General features: G+C 56.1%; 1 protein-coding gene across 1 annotated transcript in view; it reads left to right on the top strand.

Annotated features, from left to right (window-relative positions):
* Nucleotides 1-21,276, top strand: part of OTUD7B (OTU deubiquitinase 7B) — a 44,277-nt gene extending 23,001 nt beyond the window's left edge. Inside the window, 18 exon segments of the mRNA XM_077319281.1 lie at nt 4,587-4,721; nt 5,187-5,399; nt 7,408-7,509; nt 8,924-9,051; nt 10,419-10,516; nt 12,916-13,043; nt 13,159-13,224; nt 13,227-13,307; nt 13,666-13,728; nt 13,731-13,779; nt 14,254-14,338; nt 15,164-15,227; nt 15,230-15,268; nt 15,271-15,339; nt 15,342-15,709; nt 15,711-15,947; nt 15,950-16,070; nt 16,073-21,276. Coding sequence (XP_077175396.1) covers nt 4,587-4,721; nt 5,187-5,399; nt 7,408-7,509; nt 8,924-9,051; nt 10,419-10,516; nt 12,916-13,043; nt 13,159-13,224; nt 13,227-13,307; nt 13,666-13,728; nt 13,731-13,779; nt 14,254-14,338; nt 15,164-15,227; nt 15,230-15,268; nt 15,271-15,339; nt 15,342-15,709; nt 15,711-15,947; nt 15,950-16,070; nt 16,073-16,479 — 2,453 coding nt within the window. The 3' untranslated portion in view covers nt 16,480-21,276.
* The last annotated feature ends 4,583 nt before the right edge of the window (nt 21,277-25,859 follow it).

Below are 25,859 nucleotides of genomic sequence, written 5' to 3'. Positions count from 1 at the left end.
ACGGAGGTGGAGCCCAGCCAGGCACCTTGAAGACCAACCAGGGGTCAGCTTTCGTGTGCAGGCACACTACTTCCGATACGAGCCATGTGTCTGCACATGGAAGCTTATGTTTGAAGAAAACTTGGTTGGTCTTCAAGGTGTCTGGCTGGGCTCCAACTTTGTTCTGCTGATTAAGATCAACGTGGTGACCCACCTGAATCAGTCCTTGGCTAGAGCTGGAACCAGGCTTACAGCACCAGTGTGGTCGGGTGAGGGGGGGGGGATGTCCTCTGAACCTGCTAGTAGGGGGGAAGGACAGTCTTCTCTCATATCACAAGTTGTAGGATAATGGCGGGGACAAATGCTGCAGATTGAGCTCTGCCCGTCCTAGAGGCATTTGTTGGGTATAGAGGACGTCGGAATGATAGCCGACCCCAAATAACAACACGGGAGGTCGGCAGAACGAACAGTGGCTCGCTTATTCGGGCCCAGGAGAAGCACCGACGGGAGAATATCAAGGATGTGGGATTGGGAAGCGGAGGCCATCTGCCCCTTTGAGACCACGGACTCATGCAGGGAGGCACCCAGGCTATCGACAGCTGAGCCGGGGGAAGATCCCAACATGAGGCAACAGCAGGAAGCAGTTCCTAGCAGTGATGGGGAGAGCTATGCAGCCACAACTTTATCCTGTGGACTTCCCCCTCCTGTCTTTTCACTGCCTCCACCCCCTTGAATTGGGGGCTTCGCGAGGATCCAGCAGACACATGCACACCCCCCCCCCCCAAGACTGGAGGGGGAAGGTGAGGAGCGCCATTAAGCAGCGCGGGAGCACGGATTCCAACCTCTGTGATGGGCTTGTTGAGCCTGAAGACACCATTCCATCCACCTGCGGGGTTGGCAGTCACCCACCTCGGCCATGGCAGGGCTGGGAGCCGGAGATCAGCTCTCGGGGCCCAGGGACCAGGGAGTGGCCGGGGCTCAGACAACTGGAGTGGAGACCCTTCTGTGATTGGTGCCGGCAGGAGAGGGTGAAGGAGGCCGGTGCAAGAAGCTGAAGGGGGAAGAGACCCCCTGGGTGCTCTTTTTCCTGGAGCACTTACCATCGTCGAGGGAGCCACTACACCGGACTGACGACCGACTGGAGAGAGGAGACGAAGGTGGCTGTTGCGAAGGTCGGCTGCTGGAGCAGTCATCGCCACCTAGTGGCAATCTGTGAAATCACTGGGAAGACGCTCCCTGCTGCCATCTGGTGGCAGAGGATTTACTGACCTGTAATAAACTCAGGAATATTTCTGGGGGAATTTTTAGTTTTTTAGTTTTAGTTAGCTAGTTATATTTAGCCAATTGTGCAGAGGGCAGTGGAGAACTGCCAGCAATCAGCAGGATCCTAGCATGATCGAGGGGTTTTTCTTTTATTTAGCTACTAGGTTAGAAGGAGAGCATGGGTTGGCTGGGTTATGGCAGTGGGTGATTAGTGTAGCTATAGTATTATTAGTTAGCTCATAGGACTATTTGTCTAACCCCACGGATGTGAACAACCAATGGACCTGCCCTAAGTGCGGGTGCCACGTGAGGCAGCGTTGTTGATGGGTAGAAATGGGGGCTATAGGGAAAGGGATCCTGCGCGGGGCACACATTCCAGCTATTCTGGGCCAAGGGGGATATAGCAGTGGGAGGAGATTCAATAATACAGGGGCAGAAAAGTACAAAGGTCCAATAAGGCCCTGACTGTGGGTTTCCTACATTCGACAGCGTGGTCACTACATGCACTGTCCTTCAAATCTCTGTCCCATTCCCAGATCTTGGGGCATGAGGGCTAGGGTGATGCTGATGCTCTGCAGTGCCAGGTCAATTAACAATAAGTCCTAGACCTTGCAGAATTATATCGCAAGGCGCAAGATTGACCTTATATGTGTGACTGAAACCTGGGCGCAAGAGGTTGAGACAGTTGCACTGAAAGATCTGTCACCACCCAGGTTTTCAGACTTGCACGAGCACCAGCTCCATGGCAGGGGAGGGGCGATGAAGATCCTGGTCCAGGAGTCTTTCTCCTTCAGGGCTCTCCCTGCACCATCGATACTGGGGGTTGAATGTGTCGGTCTGGGGTGGGAGTCATTTGAGAACATGGCTATGTGGGTGGTAAACTGTTCACCCACTGCACCCCTGGATTCCCTGCTAGGCTTGCTGGAGGCGGCGGCCGGTTAGACATTGCAGTACCCCAAACAGTTAATTTTGGGGGACTTCAATATCCATGTGGACATACTGTCTCCAGGACTTGGCCTGGATCTAGTGTCAGCTACACTGGGGACCTCGCAGTTTGTTGCTGGTCCCACACGCGAGGCTGGCCACACCCTCAATTTAAACTTTGGTGGCAAATAACATTGTTCCATGGTCAGACCACCTGAAGGCCCAACTGAGGACATCCCCCCCGCCCCCATTTGGGTGACAGATGTATTTTAGTCCGCCCCACAGAGACTTATGGAATCCAAGAGATTCCTGAATGCTCTGCGGGACACGATGCCCTCCGGCATCTCGTTGGCAGCCCTGCTTGTGGTCCCGTTTGACGGCTACTATCAACACAATTGCTCCTCAGGGCCTTCTCCACCCTCGCCTCAAACAGGGTTCTTGGTATTCCCGGGAGCTTTGGGAGGTGAGACACCCTGCTGAGAGAGATCAGGGCCCTGCAAGACGGAGCTGTTAATCCAGGCCTACAGCCAGGCCCTGGAAGGACCTCCAAGCAAAGCTGGCCTCACCACCATGAACTGAGAATGGACTCTTTAAAGAGTGGACACCCCCACTCAGGACCTATATAAGCAGAATGGTTTTATTGTATGCATACTGATTTTATAATTTCATTGATTGTTATTAACTCCAAAAAGGAGCTCTTCCGCCAGGCTTTGGTTGAGGCTGGGTGGAAAGCCTTGGGCGAGGGGATCAGGGCCCCCCACCCCACTCCTCGGTACGGCATTAGACTGTATTGAGAGCCATTTGTGAACTTAGTTGCCAAACTAACTTCATGTCATCTCCAGGACCGATGCCGGAAGCATAGGGAGATATTTTTGGGTCCCACGGGAACTGCCAACGTGTTTTATTAGGGTTGGTTTTAAGTTGTGGTTATTGTGCGTATTTGATGGGGAGTATAATCCTTTGCTTTTGTAAACGGCCACGAGCTAGGATGCTAGGAGTGGTGGCCTAGGAGAGCCAGTTTGGTGTAGTGGTTAGGAGTGCAGACTTCTAATCTGGCATGCCAGGTTCGATTCTGCACTCCCCCACATGCAGCCAGCTGGGTGACTGCAGCTTGGGCTCACCACAGCACTGATAAGGCTGTTCTGACCGAGCAGGAATATCGGGGCTCTCTCAGCCTCACCCACCCCACAGCGTGTCTGTTGTGGGGAGAGGAATGGGAAGGCGACTGTAAGCCGCTTTGAGCCTCCTTTGGGTAGGGAAAAGTGGCATATAAGAACCAACTCTTCTTCTTCTTCTTCTTCTTCTTCTTCTAGGAATCTAATCATAAATAAATAAATAAATAACTGTTGTTCCTTGTCCTGAATGTCGGAAGGGCAGGATATAAAAATAAAGATGATGATTATTATAACCGTGAGACTCAAGGTGGATAACAAGAAGAATAAAAACATATATAGAGTATGTAAATAGTACATTGCAGAATGAGAACCAGGTTGCTCCCAAGATTGCTGGGGCAAAGAAGCTGCCAATGGGCCTCTTTCTCTTTGAAAGTCGATAGGTTTGGGCCGGGGCTTCAAAGGAGGGAGTCCAGCTCCCTTGACCAGTGGGGGTGGGGAAGTGATCCCAGATGTCGGGCCGCTGTCTTTGGCCACCCCACGTCCCACATGTCTTTGGTCATGAGCTTAAAACCACCACTCGATACAGGAGGGAAGGTCGCCAGACCTGATTTGGGAGATTCCTGGAGGATTGAAGAGCGGGCCGGTGGGGGGAGGGACCTTGGCAGGGTGACTTGCCGTACAACAGTGGCATTTTCTCCAGGGGATCTCTGTGGTCTGGGAGTTCTCCAGGCCCCACCTGGAGATTGGCAGTCCTGACAGGAGCTCAGGCAACGTGTTCCCCAAGGAAACAAAGCATAATAATGAAGCGGAGGAAGAAATATTAACAGTTACTTGGTGGCCCAGGAGGGGCCAAAGAGACAAATCCAGTGATGGCAAAAGCTTGCGAGACAGAGCTGTTTGGCCTGGGTTACTGTTGAGGCCTAAAACAAAATCTGAATTATGGGGCCCTCCCCCCAGCCATCTGTAGGTCATCTCTAAGATATGCATAACCCCCCCCACGCGCGCACACACACACACACACACACACACACACACACACACACACTTCTTTCCCCACAGAAGAAGTGGGCAATTGGTTGGTTCAATTCTGTTTTTAATAATTTTAAAATTTATTTCCTTTATTAATTCTTTAAAGTGTTGTCTGTGTAAATGTGAATTCATTTCGCTGAAATCTGCCTTGAGCCCCCCCCCCCGAGGGAGAGGGGGAGAGAGAGAGAGAGCAAGAGAGCAGAAAACCAATGTTTTCTAAGTAAGGAAAGGAGGTGCAGGACTCCCCTGGCCAACCATCTCCTCCTTCCTCCCCAGGGAAGAACTGGGACCTGGTTGCCGCCCTGAGTGACTTTGAGCAGCTCCGGCTGGTGAACGGGGGACGCAGCTTCAAGCCTGTCGAAAAGGGCCCTGTGCGGCCCCCGCTGCAGCGGCAGGATGACATCGTCCAGGGTAAGCACCATCGCATCCGTTGGGGGGGGGGCGGGCTGGCTGGCCAGCCTCGGACACCCCCAGTGTCATTTTGAGAGGGCCGAAGCACCCGCCCTGCCCTGGGTGGCCGGGGCTAGCCCGATCTCCTCAGAGCTCACAAGCCCAGCGGGGCTGTCCTGGTGGGTGCTCGGATGGGAGCCCAGCATGGAGGGATAGGCTGGAGCTGGTCACCTCTGGCCTGCATGGCCCAGCCTGCCTGACCTCACCAGAAGCCCAGCAGGGCCAGCTCTGGCTCCTGCTCAGATGGGAGGCCACCCAAAAAGTTTGCCTCTTGCCTGGGGAGCTGTATGGGCACGTGAGCCAGCTGCCCCCTGAGGGTCCTTTCCGAGCCCATGATGCACCCGGCTGGGACAGGAGCTCCCCGGGAGGGGGGGGGGGTTCCTGGGGCTCTGCACGGCTCTAAAGAGGGTCCCTTTCTGTTTGCAGAGAAGCGCCTTTCCCGGGGGATCTCGCATGCGTGCTCCCCCATTGTGTCTCTGGCTCGCTCCCAAGTGTCCAACGGCAGCGGCGAGCATCTCTTGGAAATGCCTCTATGCACCTTCCAGTTGCCCGATCTCACTGTGTACACCGAGGAGTTCCGCGTCTTCATTGAGCGCGATCTGATTGAACAGTCCATGCTGGTTGCCCTGGAGCAGGCTGGTAAGCACTGGGCCCGTCATCTAGGGTCAGCTCTTCCAGAGGAGAAACCCCACAACCAGGCAGGAGGGGATGGGGAAAACCTTTCTCTGCCTGAGACCCTGGAGAGCCCTGGGGAGGGGCCAGAGCTCAGGGGCAGAGCCTCTGCTTGGCAGGCAGGAGGTCCCCGGTTCAATCCCAGGCAGCATCTCCAGCTGAAAGGACCAGGCAGGAGGGGATGGGGAAGACATTTCTCTGCCTGAGACCCTGCAGAGCCCTGGGGAGGGGCCAGAGCTCAGGGGCGGAGCCTCTGCTGGGCAGGCAGGAGGTCCCCGGTTCAATCCCAGGCAGCATCTCCAGCTGAAAGGACCAGGCAGGAGGGGATGGGGAAGACCTTTCTCTGCCTGAGACCCTGGAGAGCCCTGCGGAGGGGCCAGAGCTCAGGGGCAGAGCCTCTGCTGGGCAGGCAGGAGGGCCCCGGTTCAATCCCAGGCAGCATCTCCAGCTGAAAGGACCAGGCAGGAGGGGATGGGGGAGACCTTTCTCTGCCTGAGACCTTGGAGAGCCCTGGGGAGGGGCCAGAGCTCAGGGGCAGAGCCTCTGCTGGGCAGGCAGGAGGTCCCCGGTTCAATCCCAGGCAGCATCTCCAGCTGAAAGGACCAGGCAGGAGGGGATGGGGAAGACCTTTCTCTGCCTGAGACCCTGGAGAGCCCTGGGGAGGGGCCAGAGCTCAGGGGCAGAGCCTCTGCTGGGCAGGCAGGAGGTCCCCGGTTCAATCCCAGGCAGCATCTCCAGCTGAAAGGACCAGGCAGGAGGGGATGGGGAAGACCTTTCTCTGCCTGAGACCCTGGAGAGCCCTGGGGAGGGGCCAGAGCTCAGGGGCAGAGCCTCTGCTGGGCAGGCAGGAGGGCCCCGGTTCAATCCCAGGCAGCATCTCCAGCTGAAAGGACCAGGCAGGAGGGGATGGGGAAGACCTTTCTCTGCCTGAGACCCTGGAGAGCCCTGAGGAGGGGCCAGAGCTCAGGGGCAGAGCCTCTGCTGGGCAGGCAGGAGGGCCCCGGTTCAATCCCAGGCAGCATCTCCAGCTGAAAGGACCAGGCAGGAGGGGATGGGGAAGACCTTTCTCTGCCTGAGACCCTGGAGAGCCCTGAGGAGGGGCCAGAGCTCAGGGGCAGAGCCTCTGTTGGGCAGGCAGGAGGTCCCCGGTTCCCTCCCAGGCAGCACCTCCAGCTGAAAGGACCAGGCAGGAGGGGATGGGGAAGACCTTTCTCTGCCTGAGACCCAGGAGAGCCCTGGGGAGGGGCTAGAGCTCAGGGGCAGAGCCTCTGCTGGGCAGGCAGGAGGTCCCCGGTTCAATCCCAGGCAGCATCTCCAGCTGAAAGGACCAGGCAGGAGGGGACGGGAAGACCTTTCTCTGCCTGAGACCCTGCAGAGCCCTGGGGAGCGGCTAGAGCTCAGGGGCAGAGCCTCTGCTGGGCAGGCAGGAGGTCCCCGGTTCAATCCCAGGCAGCATCTCCAGCTGAAAGGACCAGGCAAGAGGGGATGGGGAAGACCTTTCTCTGCCTGAGACCCTGGAGAGCCCTGGGGAGGGGCCAGAGCTCAGGGGCAGAGCCTCTGCTGGGCAGGCAGGAGGTCCCCGGTTCAATCCCAGGCAGCATCTCCAGCTGAAAGGACCAGGCAGGAGGGGATGGGGAAGACCTTTCTCTGCCTGAGACCCTGGAGAGCCCTGGGGAGGCCTTAGCGATGGCCATAGGAATAGACAGTTTGAAAAGGGGAATAAATAGATTAATGGAGGATAAATCTCAGGGGTTACCAGCCATAGTGGCTGAGGGGAACCTCCACGTAATTCAGAGGAACTCTCCCTCTGAATCCCAGAGCTAGGAAGGCCTTGTTCTCAGTGCCTTGTTGCTGGAGGTCTGGAGGAACTGGCTGGCCCCTGAGTGAGACGGGAGGGGGGGCTGGACTGGGGGGACCCTCCCTGGCTGCTCTTGTGTTCTTCTGTCCTCATGGCTGCGGCTGCTCCCTTGTCCAGGTCGCCTCAACTGGTGGTCCATCGTGGATCCAAGCTGCCAGCGCCTGCTCCCCTTGGCGACTACCGGTGACGGGAACTGCCTGCTGCACGCCGCCTCTCTTGGTAAGGCCCCTCCAGGGGTGCTGGGCAATCGCCTGCCTCCCTTGGCCTTTTTCTGATGCTCCCTGGACAAAAATGACGCTCCAGCTTTTTCTTTCTCAAGAGGCTTGGTGTTTAAAAGAGCATTACGAAATAAGTTTGCTACTAAAACCTTCCTGGGAAGTCGTTGTTTTCCCCTGGGCCTTAAATCTCTGTGCTTCCGCTGAGTGTTTCGGCTGGAACCGCTTCCCCGACCGGGCTGTGGAGTCCTGTGTTGGGATGTCCCATTCCTCTTGCAAGCGCTCTGTTTCCTCTGTGCTCCGCTAACCATCCTTTTCCGTCTTGTTGTACTTGGCAGTAGTGATCACAAGCAGGAGACCCCAAGGATCTCATGCTCCACTTTCCTCTTTCCCTTCCCGAAAAGCCCCCGTAGCCTCTCCCATTCTCCTGCGCCCCTCCTTCCATAACACATCCACACCGGCCTGCTTTTATCAACAGTTTTCCCTCCTCTCCCTTGGAAAGCTCCAGGTGGTTCCAGTCTGGGTAGGTGGAACAACCTTTCTTTGCCTGTGACCCCCTCTCCCTCCCTCCCTCCCTCCCTCCCTCCCTCACACACACACACACACACACACACACACACACACACACACTTTTCTACAGCGGCCCGCACAGCCTCCCCTCTCTCTGGTTTCTCAGCTCTTTCCCACACAACCAGCTTTTTTGTTGGCTTCTCTATATTCAGCTATTTCTTGTTTATTTCCTTTGTGCTATAATTTTCTCCCTAGGGGAGACCCAAGTTGGATTACACCACTTTCTCTTCCTCCATTTAACCCTCGCAGCCGCCCTGTCAGGTAGGCTAGGCTAAGTGTGTGGCTGGCCCAAGGCCACGTGGGAAATTTCTGTGGCAGCGTGGGGGTTCCAGGGTGGGCCTCGCAGGTCCTCACCGGCAACTGATTAAGATTCAGAGTACCTTTATTGGTATAAAACCGGCAACTGCTACCACAGCGCTGCACTGGCTTTTGTGAGGTATCTTGTCCTGGGCAGTAGCCAAGAGCTGGGCCTGGGCGAGTCACGCGTGTCGCCTGGTAGCAGGACTGCCAGTGGTGGAAAAGTCTCTGCTGCTCTCTTTGACGTATTACTGGCAGAATCCAAGGCTTGAAGACTGCCAATATTGTATGATCTAACAACTCCCCTAACAGGCACTGGTAAGGCTTGGTTTTCTTTCATTTACAGGTGCTGTCTGTTAGGGGAGGGGGCTAATCCCCTAAATCTTAGATTTCAGTTTTTTCTGTAGGCTGGGGGTGCTCTCAAGTTTCTGGGAAGGTCTGCCTTGCAGATGGGATGCCATTGGGCCTTGCATACATTGACGTCTGCAAGGAAAAAGAAACCCAGAGTTCAGAGTGCAGTTAAGCACTTTCCTTGTGCTCTGTGCCTACAGGTATGTGGGGTTTCCACGACCGGGACCTGATGCTCCGCAAGTCCCTTCATTCCCTCATGGATAAAGGCCTGGAAAGGGAGGCCCTTCAGCGTCGCTGGAGATGGCAGCAGACCCTGCAGAACAAGGAGGTCGGTCTCGGGCACAGGTGGGGGTGGGACCGGGGCAGCAAGGAGCCCACTCGCCCTGAGAAGACCCTCAGAAGAGCCCTGCTGGGTCAGGCCTGGGAGGGTCCCTCCAGTCCAGCCTCCCGTCTCCCCCAGGGGCCAGCCAGTTCCTCTGCAGGGCCAGCCACAGGGCAGAGAGGCCGAGGCCTTCCCCTGAGAAGACCCTCAGAAGAGCCCTGCTGGGTCAGGCCAGGGAGGGTCCCTCCAGTCCAGCCTCCCGTCTCCCCCAGGGGCCAGCCAGTTCCTCTGCAGGGCCAGCCACAGGGCAGAGGGTCCGAGGCCTTCCCCTGAGAAGACCCTCAGAAGAGCCCTGCTGGGTCAGGCCAGGGAGGGTCCCTCCAGTCCAGCCTCCCGTCTCACCCAGGGGCCAGCCAGTTCCTCTGCAGGGCCAGCCACAGGGCAGAGAGGCTGAGGCCTTCCCCTGAGAAGACCCTCAGAAGAGCCCTGCTCGGTCAGGCCAGGGAGGGTCCCTCCAGTCCAGCCTCCCGTCTCACCCAGGGGCCAGCCAGTTCCTCTGCAGGGCCAGCCACAGGGCAGAGAGGCCGAGGCCTTCCCCTGAGAAGACCCTCAGAAGAGCCCTGCTGGGTCAGGCCAGGAAGAGTCACTCCAGTCCAGCCTCCCGTCTCCCCCAGGGGCCAGCCAGTTCCTCTGCAGGGCCAGCCACAGGGCAGGGAGGCCGAGGCCTTCCCCTGAGAAGAGCCTCAGAAGAGCCCTGCTGGGTCAGACTACGAAGGATCCATCTGGTCCAGCCTCCTAAGGGCATAAAGACTGAGGGCTCCCCCAGTTGTTGTCTCCTGCCACTGGTATTCTGAGTTTGACTGCCTCTGGACATGGAATTTCCCTTTAGGCCACCCCACCCCACAGCTGTCCCTGAAGGTGACCAGGCTCTTGGTGAAGAGGGCTTGTAGTAGCTGCCTGCCCCCACCAGCTCAGGGGCCGGGACGGTGTTTGTGTTGTGGGAAGCACCAGCTGCTGAGTAGGGGCAGAGCGGTCCTTGGGGGTCGGTCGTTGAGAGGGGAGCCTAAGGAGGCTTCATTGGCCCAGCCCTGGTGTCCCCTGTGTCCAGCCCGTTGGGTCGGGGGGTGTTCTTGAGAGCAGCCAACCTCAGAGCCGCAGTCTGGCGCCCTCCCCGCCCCTCAAGGTCAGTGGCTGCCTTCTGGAAGGGCCCTTCCTGGTGGGGATAAGCCCCTGGCATCCTCTGGGCTCCACAGCATGGCCTCCTTGGCCAGCCTCGAGCTTCAGCCTCTGGGCAGGGCATTGCAGAAGGGCAGGCACCGGGCTCCCCCTCGCCCCTTCTCATTCCTCTCTCCTGCTCTTCCCTCCCGCCCCAGTCCGGCCTTGTTTACACAGAAGAGGAATGGCAGAAGGAGTGGAAGGAGCTCATCAAGCTGGCGTCCACTGAGCCACGGATGCTGTATGGCACCAACGGGTGAGTGAGAGAGTGAGTGAGTGGCATGACTTCTGCAGGAGGAGGGGGAGGGCTCCCGTCAGAGACGTCTAGCCCAGGGGGTCTGCAGGGGAACGGGGAGATCTGGAACCACCCTGATGCTCTGGGGAGCTCTTGGGCAGCTGCTCCCCGGCTGTTGCTTATTGGAGGGGGGTCCGGTGGCAGAGCCCCTTTAGGTCCCCTCGTTCTAGGGCTGTATCTCCTGCTCACAGAGGTACTTCTTGGCAGAGGAGAGCGATTCAAGGGTGGCTTTCACTGCCAGAGGACAAAGCGATGGCCGCAGGAACCCACCGCTCTAAAAGGGGGTTTAGTAGATTCACAGGAGAGGTCAGTCTGTGGCCACTAGCCATGGCAGCTGAGGGGACCTCCGCATTTAAAGGCACTAATCCTCTGGAACTCAGAGCCAGGAGGCAACGCCTGGGGAAGGCCTCGGCCTCTGTGCCTGCTGGTGGTCATCCGGAAAGGTGGTCAGCTGCTGAGCGAGACGGGAGCCTGGACTAGGTGGCCCTTCACTGGTCTGATCCAGAAGGCCTCTTCTGTTGTTTCTTATGAAGACCTCAGCCTCTGCCCTGTGGCTGGCTGTCCAGAGGAACTGGTGAGATGGGTCTCAAAGCGGCTTCCATGTGCCTTCCCTTTCCTCTCCCCACAACAGACACCCTGTGAGGGAGGGGAGGCTGAGAGAGCCCTGAGATTACTGAAGAAGAAGAAGAGTTGGTTCTTATATGCTGCTTTTCTCTACCCGAAGGAGTCTCAAAGCGGCTTCCAATCACCTTCCCTTTCCTCTCCCCAAACAGACACCCTGTGAGGGAGGGGAGGCTGAGAGAGCCCTGAGATTACTGAAGAAGAAGAAGAGTTGGTTCTTATATGCTGCTTTTCTCTACCCGAAGGAGTCTCAAAGCGGCTTCCAATCACCTTCCCTTTCCTCTCCCCAAACAGACACCCTGTGAGGGAGGGGAGGCTGAGAGAGCCCTGAGATTACTGAAGAAGAAGAAGAGTTGGTTCTTAGATGCCGCTTTTCTCTACCCGAAGGAGGCTCAAAGGGGCTTCCAATCACCTTCCTTTCCTCTCCCACAACAGACACCCTGTGAGGGAGGGGAGGCTGAGAGAGCCCTGAGATTACTGAAGAAGAAGAAGAAGAGTTGGTTCTTAGATGCCGCTTTTCTCTACCCGAAGGAGGCTCAAAGTGGCTTCCATTCGCCTTCCCTTCCTCTCCCCACAACAGACACCCTGTGAGGGAGGAGAGGCTGAGAGAGCCCTGAGATTATTGAAGAAGAAGAAGAAGAGTTGGTTCTTAGATGCCGCTTTTCTCTACCCGAAGGAGGCTCAAAGGGGCTTCCAATCACCTTCCCTTTCCCTCTCCCCCAAACAGACACCCTGTGAGGGAGGAGAGGCTGAGAGAGCCCTGAGATTACTGAAGAAGAAGAAGAGTTGGTTCTTAGATGCCGCTTTTCTCTACCCGAAGGAGGCTCAAAGGGCTTCCAATCACCTTCCCTTTCCTCTCCCACAACAGACACCCTGTGAGGGAGGGGAGGCTGAGAGAGCCCTGAGATTACTGAAGAAGAAGAGTTGGTTCTTAGATGCCGCTTTTCTCTACCCAAAGGCGTCTCAAAGTGGCTTCCATTCGCCTTCCCTTCCTCTCCCCACAACAGACACCCTGTGAGGGAGGAGAGGCTGAGAGAGCCCTGAGATTATTGAAGAAGAAGAAGAAGAGTTGGTTCTTAGATGCCGCTTTTCTCTACCCGAAGGAGGCTCAAAGGGGCTTCCAATCACCTTCCCTTTCCTCTCCCCAAACAGACACCCTGTGAGGGAGGAGAGGCTGAGAGAGCCCTGAGATTACTGAAGAAGAAGAAGAGTTGGTTCTTAGATGCCGCTTTTCTCTACCCGAAGGAGGCTCAAAGGGGCTTCCAATCACCTTCCCTTTCCTCTCCCCACAACAGACACCCTGTGAGGGAGGGGAGGCTGAGAGAGCCCTGAGATTACTGAAGAAGAAGAGTTGGTTCTTAGATGCCGCTTTTCTCTACCCAAAGGCGTCTCAAAGTGGCTTCCATTCGCCTTCCCTTCCTCTCCCCACAACAGACACCCTGTGAGGGAGGGGAGGCTGAGCTAGCCCTGATATCACTGCTTGGTCAGAACGGCCTTATCAGTGCTGTGTCGAGGCGGAGGTCACCCAGCTGGCTGCATGTGGGGGAGGAGGAGGAAGGGGGAGTCAAGCCGGCTCGCCAGATAAGAAGTCTGCCCTCCTGACCTCCTCCACCCGCTGGCTCTTATAGCTTCCACCCCGGTTTGGTTACTGCTTTTTGGTTACTGCCTAGGGGTCCGTCTAGGCGCCCAGCGGTGCCAGATGGCAGCCTTTCAGGAGTGCCTCTCTTTGTGCATTGCAGGGTCGATGTGGCCGAGGAGCCCGTGTACGAGAGCCTGGAGGAATTCCACGTCTTTGTGCTGGCTCATGTGCTCAAGCGGCCCATTGTGGTGGTGGCAGACACAATGCTGAGAGATTCTGGAGGTGAAGGTGAGGGGCAGGGCAGCTCCCCTTGGCCTGTGGGAGGCAGCTCTGGTCTCTTGGTAACGGGGACAGCCTCCCCGCGCTTGACTTGAGGGGCCTGTCAATGGCTTTTCTCTTCCAGCATTTGCGCCCATTCCCTTTGGGGGCATTTATCTTCCCTTGGAGTTCCCCGCCAGCATGTGCCACCGTTCCCCTTAGTCTTGGCCTACGACCAGGCTCACTTCTCTGCCCTAGTGTCGATGGAGCAGAGGGAGCCCACCAAGAAGGTAAGCGGGAAAGCGGGGAGGGCTACTTCCTTTGTGCCTGGCTGGGATTCTTGTTCCCCTCCTCTCTCTGGGCAGCGGCTGTGTCAGGCTAGGATTGGTGGGCCCCTCCGGTCTGACAGCCTCCAAGGGGGGGACCTCCAAGCGTGGCTTGGGTACTTTCCCAAAACACTGTCCAGCTGCTGGAGAGGTTGAGCCTGTGGTGTGTAGCTGTTGCTGGGACGGAGGCCCCTGATTCCCGGATGCGGCCGCTCTCCCCCCGGCCCCTCCGCCATGGTGGGGGGCTGCCCCTGCTCGGCCCCCGCGGGGTATCCATGGCTGCCCCCCTCATGAGAGGTTCGCTCTCTGCCCTCTGCCTCCCCCAGCTGTGATCCCTCTGACGGACGCTGACCACAAGCTGCTCCCCGTCCACTTTGCCGTGGACCCGGCCTGGACTGGGATTGGGACCAAGACGATCACGACAACGTGAAGCTGGCAAGGTGAGCCGCGGGCCGGCCTTGGCCCTTCAAGCTGGCGTCTCCAGGGGCAGTTTACGCTGTGCCCAAAACGTAGCTTGGAGGCCAAGCGCTCTGACAGGCGGAGTCAGGAAGCCCGAAGGGGAGGAGCTTGGAGAGAGAGCGGGGGGGGGGGGGGGAAAGGCTGCTGCTTGTTTCCTGGGCGGTGCTTGAAGGAGGAAGCTGCTGCAGGCGTTTGCAAGGGCCGTCCCAGGGGTCCAGGGCAGCCTTGCATGCCTGGGGGGGGGGGGCGGGGAGCTGAACTTGACAGAAGAGCTGCAAACCCAGTCAGGAAGTTGCTGATTCCCGGGGAGGGGGAGCTGGTGCCAAAGGGCTAACCTGTGGCGGGGGCTTGGTGAGGTTGCCACCTCCAGAGACTGGCTCCTTGTGCCCTGCTGAAGGCTGTAGAGCAAGTGGAAGGAGGCTCCTGTGGACCTCGCTGTCCTTCTGCCGTTCCAGCGTGACTCTCTCCTTGGAGGCCAAGCTGCAGCTGCTGCACGCCTACATGGATGTGACCTGGATCACTCTGCCGTGCGAGACACAGGTAGGGGGATCCTCGGGACCTTCCCTTCCCTTCCTGGCCTGCCTGGCCACGGGGGTCCGTTCTGGCTGCCTTCTTCCCAGGCTCACATCCTGCCCTGCCCTTGCCTTGTCCCCTCCCTGCCTCTGTGCTGCTGCTTCCACCGCTAGCCCTGCAAGGGGGTCTTGCCATGGCCTGTCTTGCTGCCCTCCCTACCGTCTCTGGCCAGGGGCCCCAAGAAGCTCCCCTGTAGGTCCTGCGGCAGATGTCCTGCACTCCCAGGGGCTGCCTTTCACTGCGTTGCCCCCCATTCATCCAGGGACCTCAGGGTGGTGGGCAGGGTTTCCCTTAGGTGATGCCGAGAGAGAGTAATGGACCCCAGGCGAGCTGGGGGGTGGGCCCCAGGGTTTCCCTGTATCCTGGTCCGACAGTGGGTGCCTCTCCCCGCATTGCATTTGACTGTGTTGATTTTTCTCACTGGGATCCAAAGTGGCTTTAGAGCACTGGCCGTCCCATTCGCCCATTCTCTCACAACAGCCTTCTGAGGGAGGTCAGGCCGAGGGTGTGGCTACGCCTACGGCCACCCAGAGAGCCCCCCCCCAGCAGAAGTGGGGATTCGAACCCGGGGCCCTCCTCTCCCCCTCTGTCCGCTGCTCTGCCACCCCGGCTCCCTCTCCCTCTGAGCCTTTGGAAGGGGTCAGAGATGTCCACAGTCAGGCATGTTCCCAAGCGCAGTCTTGTTGCCCCCCGATCCCGCCCTTTCCCCGTGGGACGGCTCCCCCCCTCCGCAGCCCCGCGAAATCTGTGGCCTGGAGGATCACGGGGGCCTCCTTCTCCTCCTCTCTCCAGGCTCCTCTGGCGCAGCCGGAATCTCCAACGGCCTCTGCCGGGGACGAGGCCCGCTCGGCTGCCGACTCGGGGATTCGGACAAGGAGTCTGTGTGCAGCAGTTCGGCAGCAGCGGCGGCAAGGAGAAGCCAAAGAAGGAGCGGGACCTCCGGGACAAGGACAAGAAGCGGGCAGACTCGGTGCCAACAAGCTGGGCAGCTTTGGCAAAACCCTGGGCAGCAAGCTGAAGAAGAACATGGGGGGCCTGATGCACAGCCGGGCGGCCAGAGGGGGGGCCGCCAGCAACGGGCAGGGGGAGGCGGCCGAGAAGAAGAAGAAGGCCTCCCTCAAGGGCAGGAAGGGCAGTCAGGAGGGACGCCGCGGCCGGGCCCGAGATCCGGGGAGTCCTGCCGAGAAGGCGGACCCGGCAGACAAGGCGTCCGGGGACAAGCAGGCCGACCCCTCCAAGTACAGCAGCGATGTCCGCCTCAGCCTGAGCATCTTCCGGGCGGCCATGCAAGGGGAGCGCAAGTTCATCTTTGCCGGGCGGCTCAAGACCAGCAACCGGCAACCAGTACCAGGAGGAGATGATCCAGCGCTACCTCTCCGACGCAGAAGACCGCTTTGCCTCTGAGCAGAAGCAGAAGGCGGCGGAGAAGAAGGGGCTGCGGAACGGCCCGGCCCCCAAGAAGCACGAGGCCGAGGGGAAGCCTCCGAAGGGCGAGGAGGTCCTGCTGAGGAACCCGCTGCGCTCCCCGGTGCTGACCCCCTACGCCATCCCGAGGCCGGACCGGGCCGCCCGTGGGCGCCAAGGATGGCTGGCTTCCCCTCCAGCTACTCGGGGGTCTTCACCATTCCCCGTCCTTCCATGGTGAACCACCTGGAAAGCTCCCACCCGCCCAGCTACCACGACACTCGCAGGCAGGTGGCCGCGGTCCTTGCGCCCCTCTGCCCGCTTACGCCACCTTGCCCAGGCACTGCACTCAGGGGCACCCTCCCCCCTCCAGCCCTCCCCACCTGGGGCGGTTCTCTCCCCCCGAAATGGACACGCTGCCCAATTCCGCGCCGCCGGACTGCGACGGGGCATCCGGGCCGGTTCCGCACGACAACGGCTTCCCGGAGGGCGCAGAGCAGGACGGCAGCCTGCCCCGGGGCCACAGCGGGGCCTGCCATCCCATGCGGCTGCTGGTCCACGCGCAGCAGAACAAGTGCAGGCAGCCCGACTGCAGCTTCTACGGACACCCAAAAACCGGCAACTTCTGCTCCTGCTGCTATAAGGAGGAACTGAAGCGCCAGGAATGGGACCGGGAGCCCCCCTGGTCATCGGTTTTAAAATAGTCGCGCTGCACGTCCAGCATCTGGACTGACGGACGCATTTGAAAGGCAATAACACCCCTCCCCCCCCCTGCCCCCCCCGCCCCCCGCCGGTCCGCTCTTGAGGGTTTTTTCGGTTGTTTTAGGCATTCAGTTACAGTCCCTGCCGTTTTGAGGGTTTTTTTTTTTAACTATTTGAAATCTGTTGTCTTTTATTGATATAAATAAGAGTTTTGTGTTTCAAATGTTTTAACCTCTTTTCATCCCGTTTTAGATATTTAACTTGGGTTTTGAGTAGATAGGGATTCCCCCACCCCTCCCCCCACCCTCAATTGCTGTAGCAGCCCCTTCCCCCCCCCCATCCTTGCCCTGCTTCCCACAAGACCCTGGTTTTCTGTCCAAGTTGGCTTTAGCCTTTTTTAGATGTGTTTGGCTTGAGATATTTTTTTAAAATATATTTTTAAAGATCTTTGGGGGGGGGGTGGAGGGAGGGAAGGAGTCAACTGTTTTCAGTGCTCAGCCGTGTGTTTTTTCTTAGGATGGGAAAAAACAGAAACAAAACAAAAAACAAAACAAACCAGAAAAAGCCAAAAAAATACTTCTAGCTTAGTCAGCGTTTGGGCTCCAGGAGAACCCCGGTTTCTCTTTGCAGATTTTTTGGCTCAGGGGGCATTTTGTAAGGGGAAGTAACTTGAAGTGCGTGCTCAGGGGCTGGCTGCCAGCCCTGCCTCCCCCCCCCCCACGAGCAAGTAGCTCTCTCCAAGGCAGCCGCAGCAAGAGTAGTTGGCAAGCACCAACTACCGAGGCGGCCCTCCCCACCCTGGGCACCAGTGCTCGCCAAAGCAGCCAAAGCGCACCGGAGCACTCAACCCTCGTGCGGGACTCAGATGAGCACCATGGGTAGCAGCAGCAGCCCCTGCCGCCCCAGCCTCCTCCCACGAAATAGTGACTCCTTGCAGCACTCAGCAGCAGTGCAGGAGCAGAGCTCAGCGGTGGTGCCGTGGCAGGGGCCCCTTCCCGCTGCACCACCCCTGCCAGCCCAACCAGTTAGATCTTGGATAAAAGCCATAAGCTGCAGCAGATGCCTTGAAATGGGAGGCCACGGGGGGCCCCCCTGGGTGTGCCCTCTTCCCCCCCCCACTTGGCTGCCAAAGAACAGGCCTTTGTATGAAGCCCCCCCGTCTCCAGAGCTGTGGGGACGGCAAGGAAGGGCAACAGGGCGCAGAAGGCTTTGGGATTCTCTCTCCCAGCCAGGAGGCAGGTGGGGAGAAGGGCCGGCTGCTCTTGCAGGCACCACGCCTGGCGCTCTGTCCCCGGCTGCCCTGCCTAATGGCTGGGCCACTTCCTACAGAATCGGGCGTTTTCAGGGTGCTAGGGTCGTAGGCTGGCTCGCTGGCAGGGCAAATTCAGGGTCCTCACTCCCGGGTGGGCGGGGGGAGCACTGGATGTCCGCCGGGGCACTGCACCCTCAGCCCCAGCCCCGGCAGCTCTGCTTGCTGGCTCAGCCACTTTGGGGAGATTGGTTTGGGTGTGCCTGGCCACGGCAGGGTGGGGTGGGGTCCCCTCTCTTAAGAGTGTTTATTCCATCCTTGGAATGCAGAGCTTTGGCCTAGGCAATGTCATCCGTTTGAGAGCCCCACAGCGCCCCTCCCAATGCTTCGGGATCCTCCTCCTACCTGGGTGGGGGTGGGGCGGGGAGGGCGGGTCAGTCTCACAGGCACCTCTGGGTGCAGCACCTGTGAGGGCGGCCGGCCCTCCTTCTCCCCCTCTGATTTAGTTGTCTGCTGCAGTTTATTGTGTGTACCCAAGCCCTAACTGGAGCCAAATCCTGTATGTGGAGATATAGAATGTATTTTTGAAGAAATTAACTCCCCTGATTCATTCTCCCTGCCATCCCCCCCCCCCCCAGTTCCAGCAGATAAAACTTCTGCCATTTCCTCAAGGCAGTGGCTGCTCAGGGGCACCCTTGCTGGCATCAGGAGAGCTTAGGAACGACATGGGGCTGTGCAGGTGCAGCTTTACCCCGCGGCTCTTTTGCATCCTGAGGGCCGTGGAGTTCTGGGCAGGAGGGGGCTGACGTGTGGTGCGAGAGCCTTGGAGATGTTGTGCAGTACAAGGAAACGGGGGGGGGGGGGGGAAATGGGCTGCACCCAGCCGTGTGTCAACAAGCAAAAGGGGGGGGGGAATGCCAGGCGAGGCTCCGGCCGCAGCACCTGCAAGACAGTCAGCCCCCCCCCCAACCCCCTGATCCGTCAGCGCCTGCAATGGGGGCTGGCCCTCCTCCTCCCCTCGCCTCTGAGTGTTGGGGAGGATCCTGAAGTGGCTCTACCGTTGAGGAGGGGAGAGGGAGGGTGATGATAGAAAGGCCTCGTAATGAATATTATTCCCATGCTATTAACATGTTATTTAAAATAGTATTAAAAGACGGGATTATTTCTGTAACAGAAGATATAGTTTATCTGGTAATACATGGAGTCAAATTATGCTGGACAACAAATCGTTATTTTTACATGTATTTAATTATAAACTTATATAATTATGATCAGAATATCCATCTTGTGCCGATGTTCATCTCCCTCCCTTCTTTTACAGAGGAGAAGGACACAATGGGGATTGTTTTAGTTGCAAAGCCAGGTCAGAAGTCCTAGATCAGGCTTCAACCCACGAGGGGCTGACGCCTGCCACCTTCCAGGGTACTCCATTCCCTTTGTTGACAGCATTTTGCCATTATGATGGTAAGCTTTATATATAACCCCCAAATACCGAAAACGGCGCGTCTCCACCCCTTTTCCCTGCCCCAACTGAGTGTTTCGGCTCCTCTGCTGGGTTAGATGCAACTTAATTTTCTGGAGGTTTTCCCCACAGGTCTCCTGTGGCCAGGACATCGGTCAGCATCCACCACCACTGGTGGCAAACGGATGTTTTAGGGTTCTTAGTCTCCAGTGTAGACACAGTTTCTTTTGATTCTTAAGGCTTGGCTGCATGGCCAAAAAAAAGTATAAAAGAACATGGTCCTGGGACTTCTGCCCTTGCAAACACAAATCTCAGTCTGTATTTAAACCCCCCTTGTGCCCTTCTCCCCATTGCTGTGGATCGTTCCAGCACGATGGTCCCGGTCAGGATTCCACATAGTGTATCGTTCCATCGTCAGCATACAGTTCATCTGATATTGACTAAAATAGATCTAGAAATTGTCCTGTCTTTTTAATCCTGTTTTAATAACTTGGGATCTGCTTTTAAGGGGTCTTTCTGTAATCGGTATAAAATTGCATTTCCAGAGATTCCCCCAAGGGAGCCTCCAGGGTGAGGCTCTTTGGGGTTTTGTATAATGGCGCTTTCAGTCCCCTCCCTTTTGGCTTGTTGGCACGGCACGATAGCCTCGGGTTGCAGAGGGTGTCTCAGCCGGGGTGAATCCCCTCTCCCCGTCCCCCGGCCAGTGGCCGTCTTCCGTCATCCCATGCCACTGGTCCTCTCCCTACCGAGAGAACTGTGGGCAGCGTTCCCAGTCCCGGCCCTGACCCCATTGCACAGGAGGGAGGGGGGCACTGGAGCACCTCCTGGCACAAGGGGCTCAGTCTGCATTGGGCGTGCAGGCTCAGTTCTGGATGGAGAGTATTTGGGACTGGGCCCCCCCCCCACCAGCTTGTTAATGGCCTCTGTGTGTGCGTCTGTGCGTGTGATCTTTTTAAAAAGTGCAGGTAGGTTGCCTAGTAGCATTTTTAATCAAGACAAAAAAAAGAAAAAGACCTTTAAAATTAAGTAAAAGAATACTATTTTTTCTATGAACTCCGGAGTTTTGAATAGGACCCTGATTCCAAAGCCCTTCTGCCTTAAGGAGGTCATAATGACTTCTCATGAATTGACTTTAGCATGGAGCTGACTTTGAACTGATGTAGCTGTTTCTTCGGTCTTCTTTCTCTTCCTGGCGATTTTGAGGTCAGTTGTTTCCTTTATGGTGAAACATTCCCCACCCCTCTCTCTTTCCTTTATAAAGGGAATATTAAAATATATATATTTATTGAACAGAACTGACCCCCCTCCCCTCCTCCCTCATTGCCTACTCAGCTGCATACTGGATGCCGTGGGAAAGTTTTGTGGTACTTTGTGCTTTTGTTTTTGAGGAGGACTCAGCAGTGTGGATTTCCAAGCACCTTTTTTGTTGTGAGAAGTGAATGCTAAATATATTGAGTTGCTTTTGGTAGAAGAACGGTCGGAGGGGAAGTTGATCGTCACGTGCTGCATGCTGGGCTGTTACCCGGCTCCTTCTGGCCAAGGGGGGAGCTGGCCCATGGCTCTCCCTGGCCAGTTTGCCCACGGGTATTTCCTAAGAGACGGGCGAAAACTAGACATCGGCTCCCACCCCCAGGGATGCACCGACCAGTCCAGGTCAGAGTTCTGCCCCTCTTAGGATTGTCCGGCTGTTGGTGGGAAACAGAGAAGGGTCGCCTGGTGGCCTTTTTGTGGATTCCGCCCCCTCCCTGATTAAGACTCTCAAAGAACTGCCCTCTTCCTTCCTTCTCGTCCTTTCATTTTGACCATCTCCTCAGCGCACAGCAGGAGACCACGTTGTGCTGCCCTTCGCATCCTCTCCTTTACTTGAACACATTAATTCTTAGGCCTCCCATCTCCGTTCTTCAGGTTTTACTTTTAAAAAAATAGATTAACTTTTTTAAAAAGGCAAAAAGTCCAGGGTGTAGCTTTAACCAGCTTGTAGAGATCCATGTAAAGGTTTCTCTCCGGGTTTTTTCTGCTACTTGTCCAAGAAGTGACCTGAATTAATTCTCCAGTTGTTGTTGACAATAAAAACTATTTTTTACGAAAGCAGCTTTATTTAAGCACAGTTGTGTTTTTGTACGTTTTTTGTGTTCTGCTTCTGGAATGCCTGGCTGGGGGGTGGGAGTGGAGCAAGGAGCACCCGAGACGCCAACAGGATGAACTTTCAAGCGTCAACGCTCCATTCACAGGAGAGAAGCAGGAATGGACCCCCAAGGATCATACGACCATAGAATCCTAGAGTGGGAAGGGGCCATGAGGCCATCTAGTCCCACCCCCTGCTCAGTGCAGGATCAGCCTCCAGCATCCAGGAGAAGGATCTGTCCAGCCGCTGCTTGAAGACTGCCAGTGAGGGGGAGCTCCCCACCTCCTTAGGCAGCCCCTTCCACGGCTGAACTAGACTCCTAGAATCCTAGAGTGGGGAGGGGCCATGAGGCCATCTAGTCCCACCCCTGCTCAGTGCAGGATCAGCCTCAAGCATCCAGGAGAAGGATCGGTCCAGCCGCTGCTTGAAGACGGCCAGAGAGGGGAGCTCCCCACCTCCTTAGGCAGCCCCTTCCACTGCTGAACTAGACTCCTAGAATCCCAGAGTAGGAAGGGGCCATGCAGGCCATCCAGTCCCACCCCCTGCTCAGTGCAGGATCAGCCTCAAGCATCCAGGAGAAGGATCTGTCCAGCCGCTGCTTGAAGACTACCAGTGAGGGGGAGCTCCCCACCTCCTTAGGCAGCCCATCCCACTGCTGAACTAGACTCCTAGAATCCTAGAGTGGGAAGGGGCCATGCAGGCCATCTAGTCCCACCCCCTGCTCAGTGCAGGATCAGCCTCAAGCATCCAGGAGAAGGATCTGTCCAGCCGCTGCTTGAAGACCGCCAGTGAGGGGGAGCTCCCCACCTCCTTAGGCAGCCCCTTCCACGGCTGAACTAGACTCCTAGAATCCTAGAGTGGGAAGGGGCCATGCAGGCCATCTAGTCCCACCCCCTGCAGGATCAGCCTCCAGCATCCAGGAGAAGGATCTGTCCAGCCACTGCTTGAAGACGGCCAGTGAGGGGGAGCTCCCCACCTCCTTAGGCAGCCCCTTCCACTGCTGAACTAGACTCACAGAATCCTTGGATGGGAAGGCAGCTGTCAGGAGATCGGCACACCTGGCAGCTCGCTGTCAGGGTAGATGGGGCTCAGCTGTACCTGGTTCTGGTGAGGACTAGGACCAACTGCAAGCCCTCTGGCTGAGGACTGCCCCACCTGCCTTGGCTGTATTTCAGAAGGGCCTTGAGAGAGCATCCCTTGCCTGTCTCCTCAAACAGTCCCTGGTTCTAGTTCACTACAGTGAAGCTCTGCCTGCCTGACTCCCGGTTCCTGATTTCGCCCAGACTTTTGACTACACTCCCGGCTCCAGACTCTTGGCATCGGCTTCTGACTATAGCCCCAGCTCCAGACTCATGGCTCTCAACTTCTGACTTTGCTTCTGGCTTCTGACTAAGGTTTGTCATTGACTGTTTCTCTGGTTCCTGACCCCGGCTCAGCTTTGCTCCACTCTCTACCCCACTTGCTGTGTGAACTGTCTCCCTGGCTCTTGACCTCCTGGACAGGACTCTTGTTTCTGGCTCCTGCACCTTCCCCATCTCGGCACAACAACCAGGCCGAGTAGGTGAGGCGCAGATGGGCAAAAAGTGGGTGCCGTTGAGCTTGTTCACCTTTCCTAGTGCCCACCAATTGATTTAAGAGATGGAGTCTGAAACATTGAAGGCGTACTATGGGCGCCAAGCATAATGTTGCTCCCTGACAATTTGTGGTTGGTTCTGCCTGCAGTTTGCAACAGCTCTGTCAGAACCCCAGAACCCCTGGTTCAAAGAAAGGATCTAGACCAGGGGTAGTCAAACTGCGGCCCTCCAGATGTCCATGGACTACAATTCCCAGGAGCCCCCTGCCAGCATTCGCCGCAGTTTGACTACCCCTGATCCTAGACCCTTGGTCTGAGTCATCTGTGCTAGTAGTGACGTGAAGGTCTGAAGAATTGAACGTCCATCTGACTGCAAACCATTTTTAACTTGGAGCGCAGTTTCCAGGTGAAGATGCAAATTCTTCCTGAGTGCCAGGGAGCAGCCTCATTGGGGGCGAGCAAGGGGGAGAAGGGGAAGGAAGCCCTTGACATTTGCGGGGGCATTTCTGCCCCTGGTTGCAGGGTTGGTTCTGGCCCAGCTGGGAACATACAAGGTCTTGCGCGTCCAGCCACTCCCCAAATCCATCCGAGGTTTTGAAAAGCTCTTGGGCTTCGTTTTAGGGAACAAAGTAAGCCAGGTTCTGGAGTCAGGGTGGGCAGGAACCATGTTCTCACCCACCCCTCGCATCCAGGGGGTGGGGGATGCGACCAGGGCTGGAGCTGCCCCGGACATCAAGTTCGTACCTCCCAGGACCATGTTTGTAGCACAGGAGCCGCCCCAAATGGGTCTCTGGCAGAAATAAAATCAAGCCAGGGCCGCATCTCCTCCTTGTGAGGGTTTGGGTAGGGGGGGTGGCAGCTTCTTCTTCCCAGGCGGTCTGCTTGGGGGTCAAGGCTTGGAGCAGCCAGCATGGGCTCTGGGGCTGGGGGCTGGAGGGCAGTTGAACTTCCGTTAGGATTCGGTTGTGAGAACTCAGGTTGAATTTAGTGGTCTCCCCTTCCGGGGTGAACGGATATCTAGCGCTCACGCACATCCGTGGGCTGCGAAGGTCCTCACTAGGACATCTTGGGGGGGGGGGGGTCCATATCCAGCCTGTGCTGGAACGACTGCCCTGGTTGCCAGTTTGCTTCTGGATCGAGGTCAAGGTTTTAGTTTTGACCCTTCAGGCTCTACGTGGCCTGGGTCCTACCTATCCGAGGAACTGCTTATCTGCTTGTGCCCCTCGCAGGGCTCTTTGCTCCCAGGGGCGAATCTCCTGGTTGTCCCGGGCCCTCCGAATATTCACCTGGGGCCTTCTCAGCCCAACTGAGGGCCGGTCGATCGTTTTTGATCAGCCAGAGATCCCTAGAAAAATGGCTCTGTTTTCCAAATAAGATCTCAGTCTGGGGAAAAGCCAGAAATGCCGTTTGCACAAACCCGGTGCCAGATTTGGATGAAGAGAGGCTATCCCACTTGTGAGGCCTCCCCAGCTGCCTGCCCCCCCTCACAACCCAAGGAAGAGGGAAGAGTCGAGACCGTTTTAAACCAAACTGATTAAAGCCTAGGATGATGTGGAGTGTGTAAAATTCTGCTATTTACAATCCTGACCTTCTCTAAAATGCATAAGAATTTATTGCTAGACACCATGGTGGTTAGGAAAGATGCATACATTTTAAAATTAAGACTGTGAAAAACTTTTGCAATAACCATTGTCAATATTTTGTGGAATATGCAGGTGTTTTTAGGAAATGAAATAGTAAGTTTACTGCTATTAAAAAAAAAAAAAAACACCCTTCAGTTTACAAGTTTTATAACCTGGGAAGTGTTAACAAGATGATCATCATTACCTGACAGGGACAGTGTAACCGAGACAGTTTTAAAGTACAGATTAAGAGATGTCCCAAGTTCATGGTCTTCTCCTCTCTTGATTGTTTCTATCACCATGCTGTTCAGTGCCCCCAAGTAATGTTTGATGCTGACTGTTTTGACTATTATAACCTTATTTATTTATTACATTTTTATACCGCCCTTCCCTGAGGCTGTTAAAAATGGTTTGATTTATGTTCTATTCTACTGGTTTGATGTGCATCATCCTGAGACATCAGTGAGGGCTGGTATATAAACTGATTCAATAAATAAACAAATGAACTCAAATCATCAAATGCACTAGAGATTAAAAAAAAAAACCAATATTTTTCTAGCCTTACAGCTTCATCACCCCAAAGTTCATCGAAATCTGTTTGTCTCCCTTGTCCTTACTCTCTGTCTCCCCTGTGAAGATCCCTCGCTGACATTTGGCAAGGTGGCTTTTGCTTGTGGCTCCAGTTCTTGACAATCTTGTCTAATTTTGCTTAAAAGATCCTGAAGTGAGCTGTGCAATCTTGCACAAGTACTCAGGAACAGTCCTGATTTCTGAATGGCTTTGCTGACCTTGTGAAAATGCAGCATAAACACAAATTCCGGTTCTGCCATTTTCTGCAAAAGATTGTTTGCTTGAAACTTCACATCACCCTTCCCGTTAACCTCAGAGGACAATGACAGCCAGCGCCAGGGTGTTGGGCCTAAAATCTTCATGCCACTGCACAAAACTCAAGCAATAATCCAAAATAAGTGTGGCGAGAAGCTGCTTCTGCACGAAGCAAAGAGAAAAGTTCATGGTGCACAAAATAGGGAGATAAAACAGCTTAACAACTGTCCAAAACAGTGACAGTATTCTTACTAACGATGGATCTGACAGGGAATGCCCCCACGTTTTCTACAGACTAGTGTCTCTCAGGCCTCCCTCTCAAATGACAGCACTGTCACTGCTGTGGCTTTTCCATCTGCCTCCCACATGGCGTTGGACTAATATTTAGGCACTTTTGACTGGGGCTGCAAGTGCCGTTCTAATTGTTCCAGTTGATGTGTTGTTGTTCTTGTTATACAGTTATATTGATTTTGATAGTGTTTTATGTAAACCGCCCAGAGCCGTAGGGAAGGGCGGTATAAATAAA

This window comes from Paroedura picta, chromosome 1 (assembly GCF_049243985.1).
Source record: "Paroedura picta isolate Pp20150507F chromosome 1, Ppicta_v3.0, whole genome shotgun sequence".
Lineage (NCBI taxonomy): Eukaryota > Metazoa > Chordata > Lepidosauria > Squamata > Gekkonidae > Paroedura > Paroedura picta.
The sequence above is the reverse complement of the archived record's forward strand: the minus strand, read 5'-3'. Positions and strand labels throughout refer to the sequence as shown.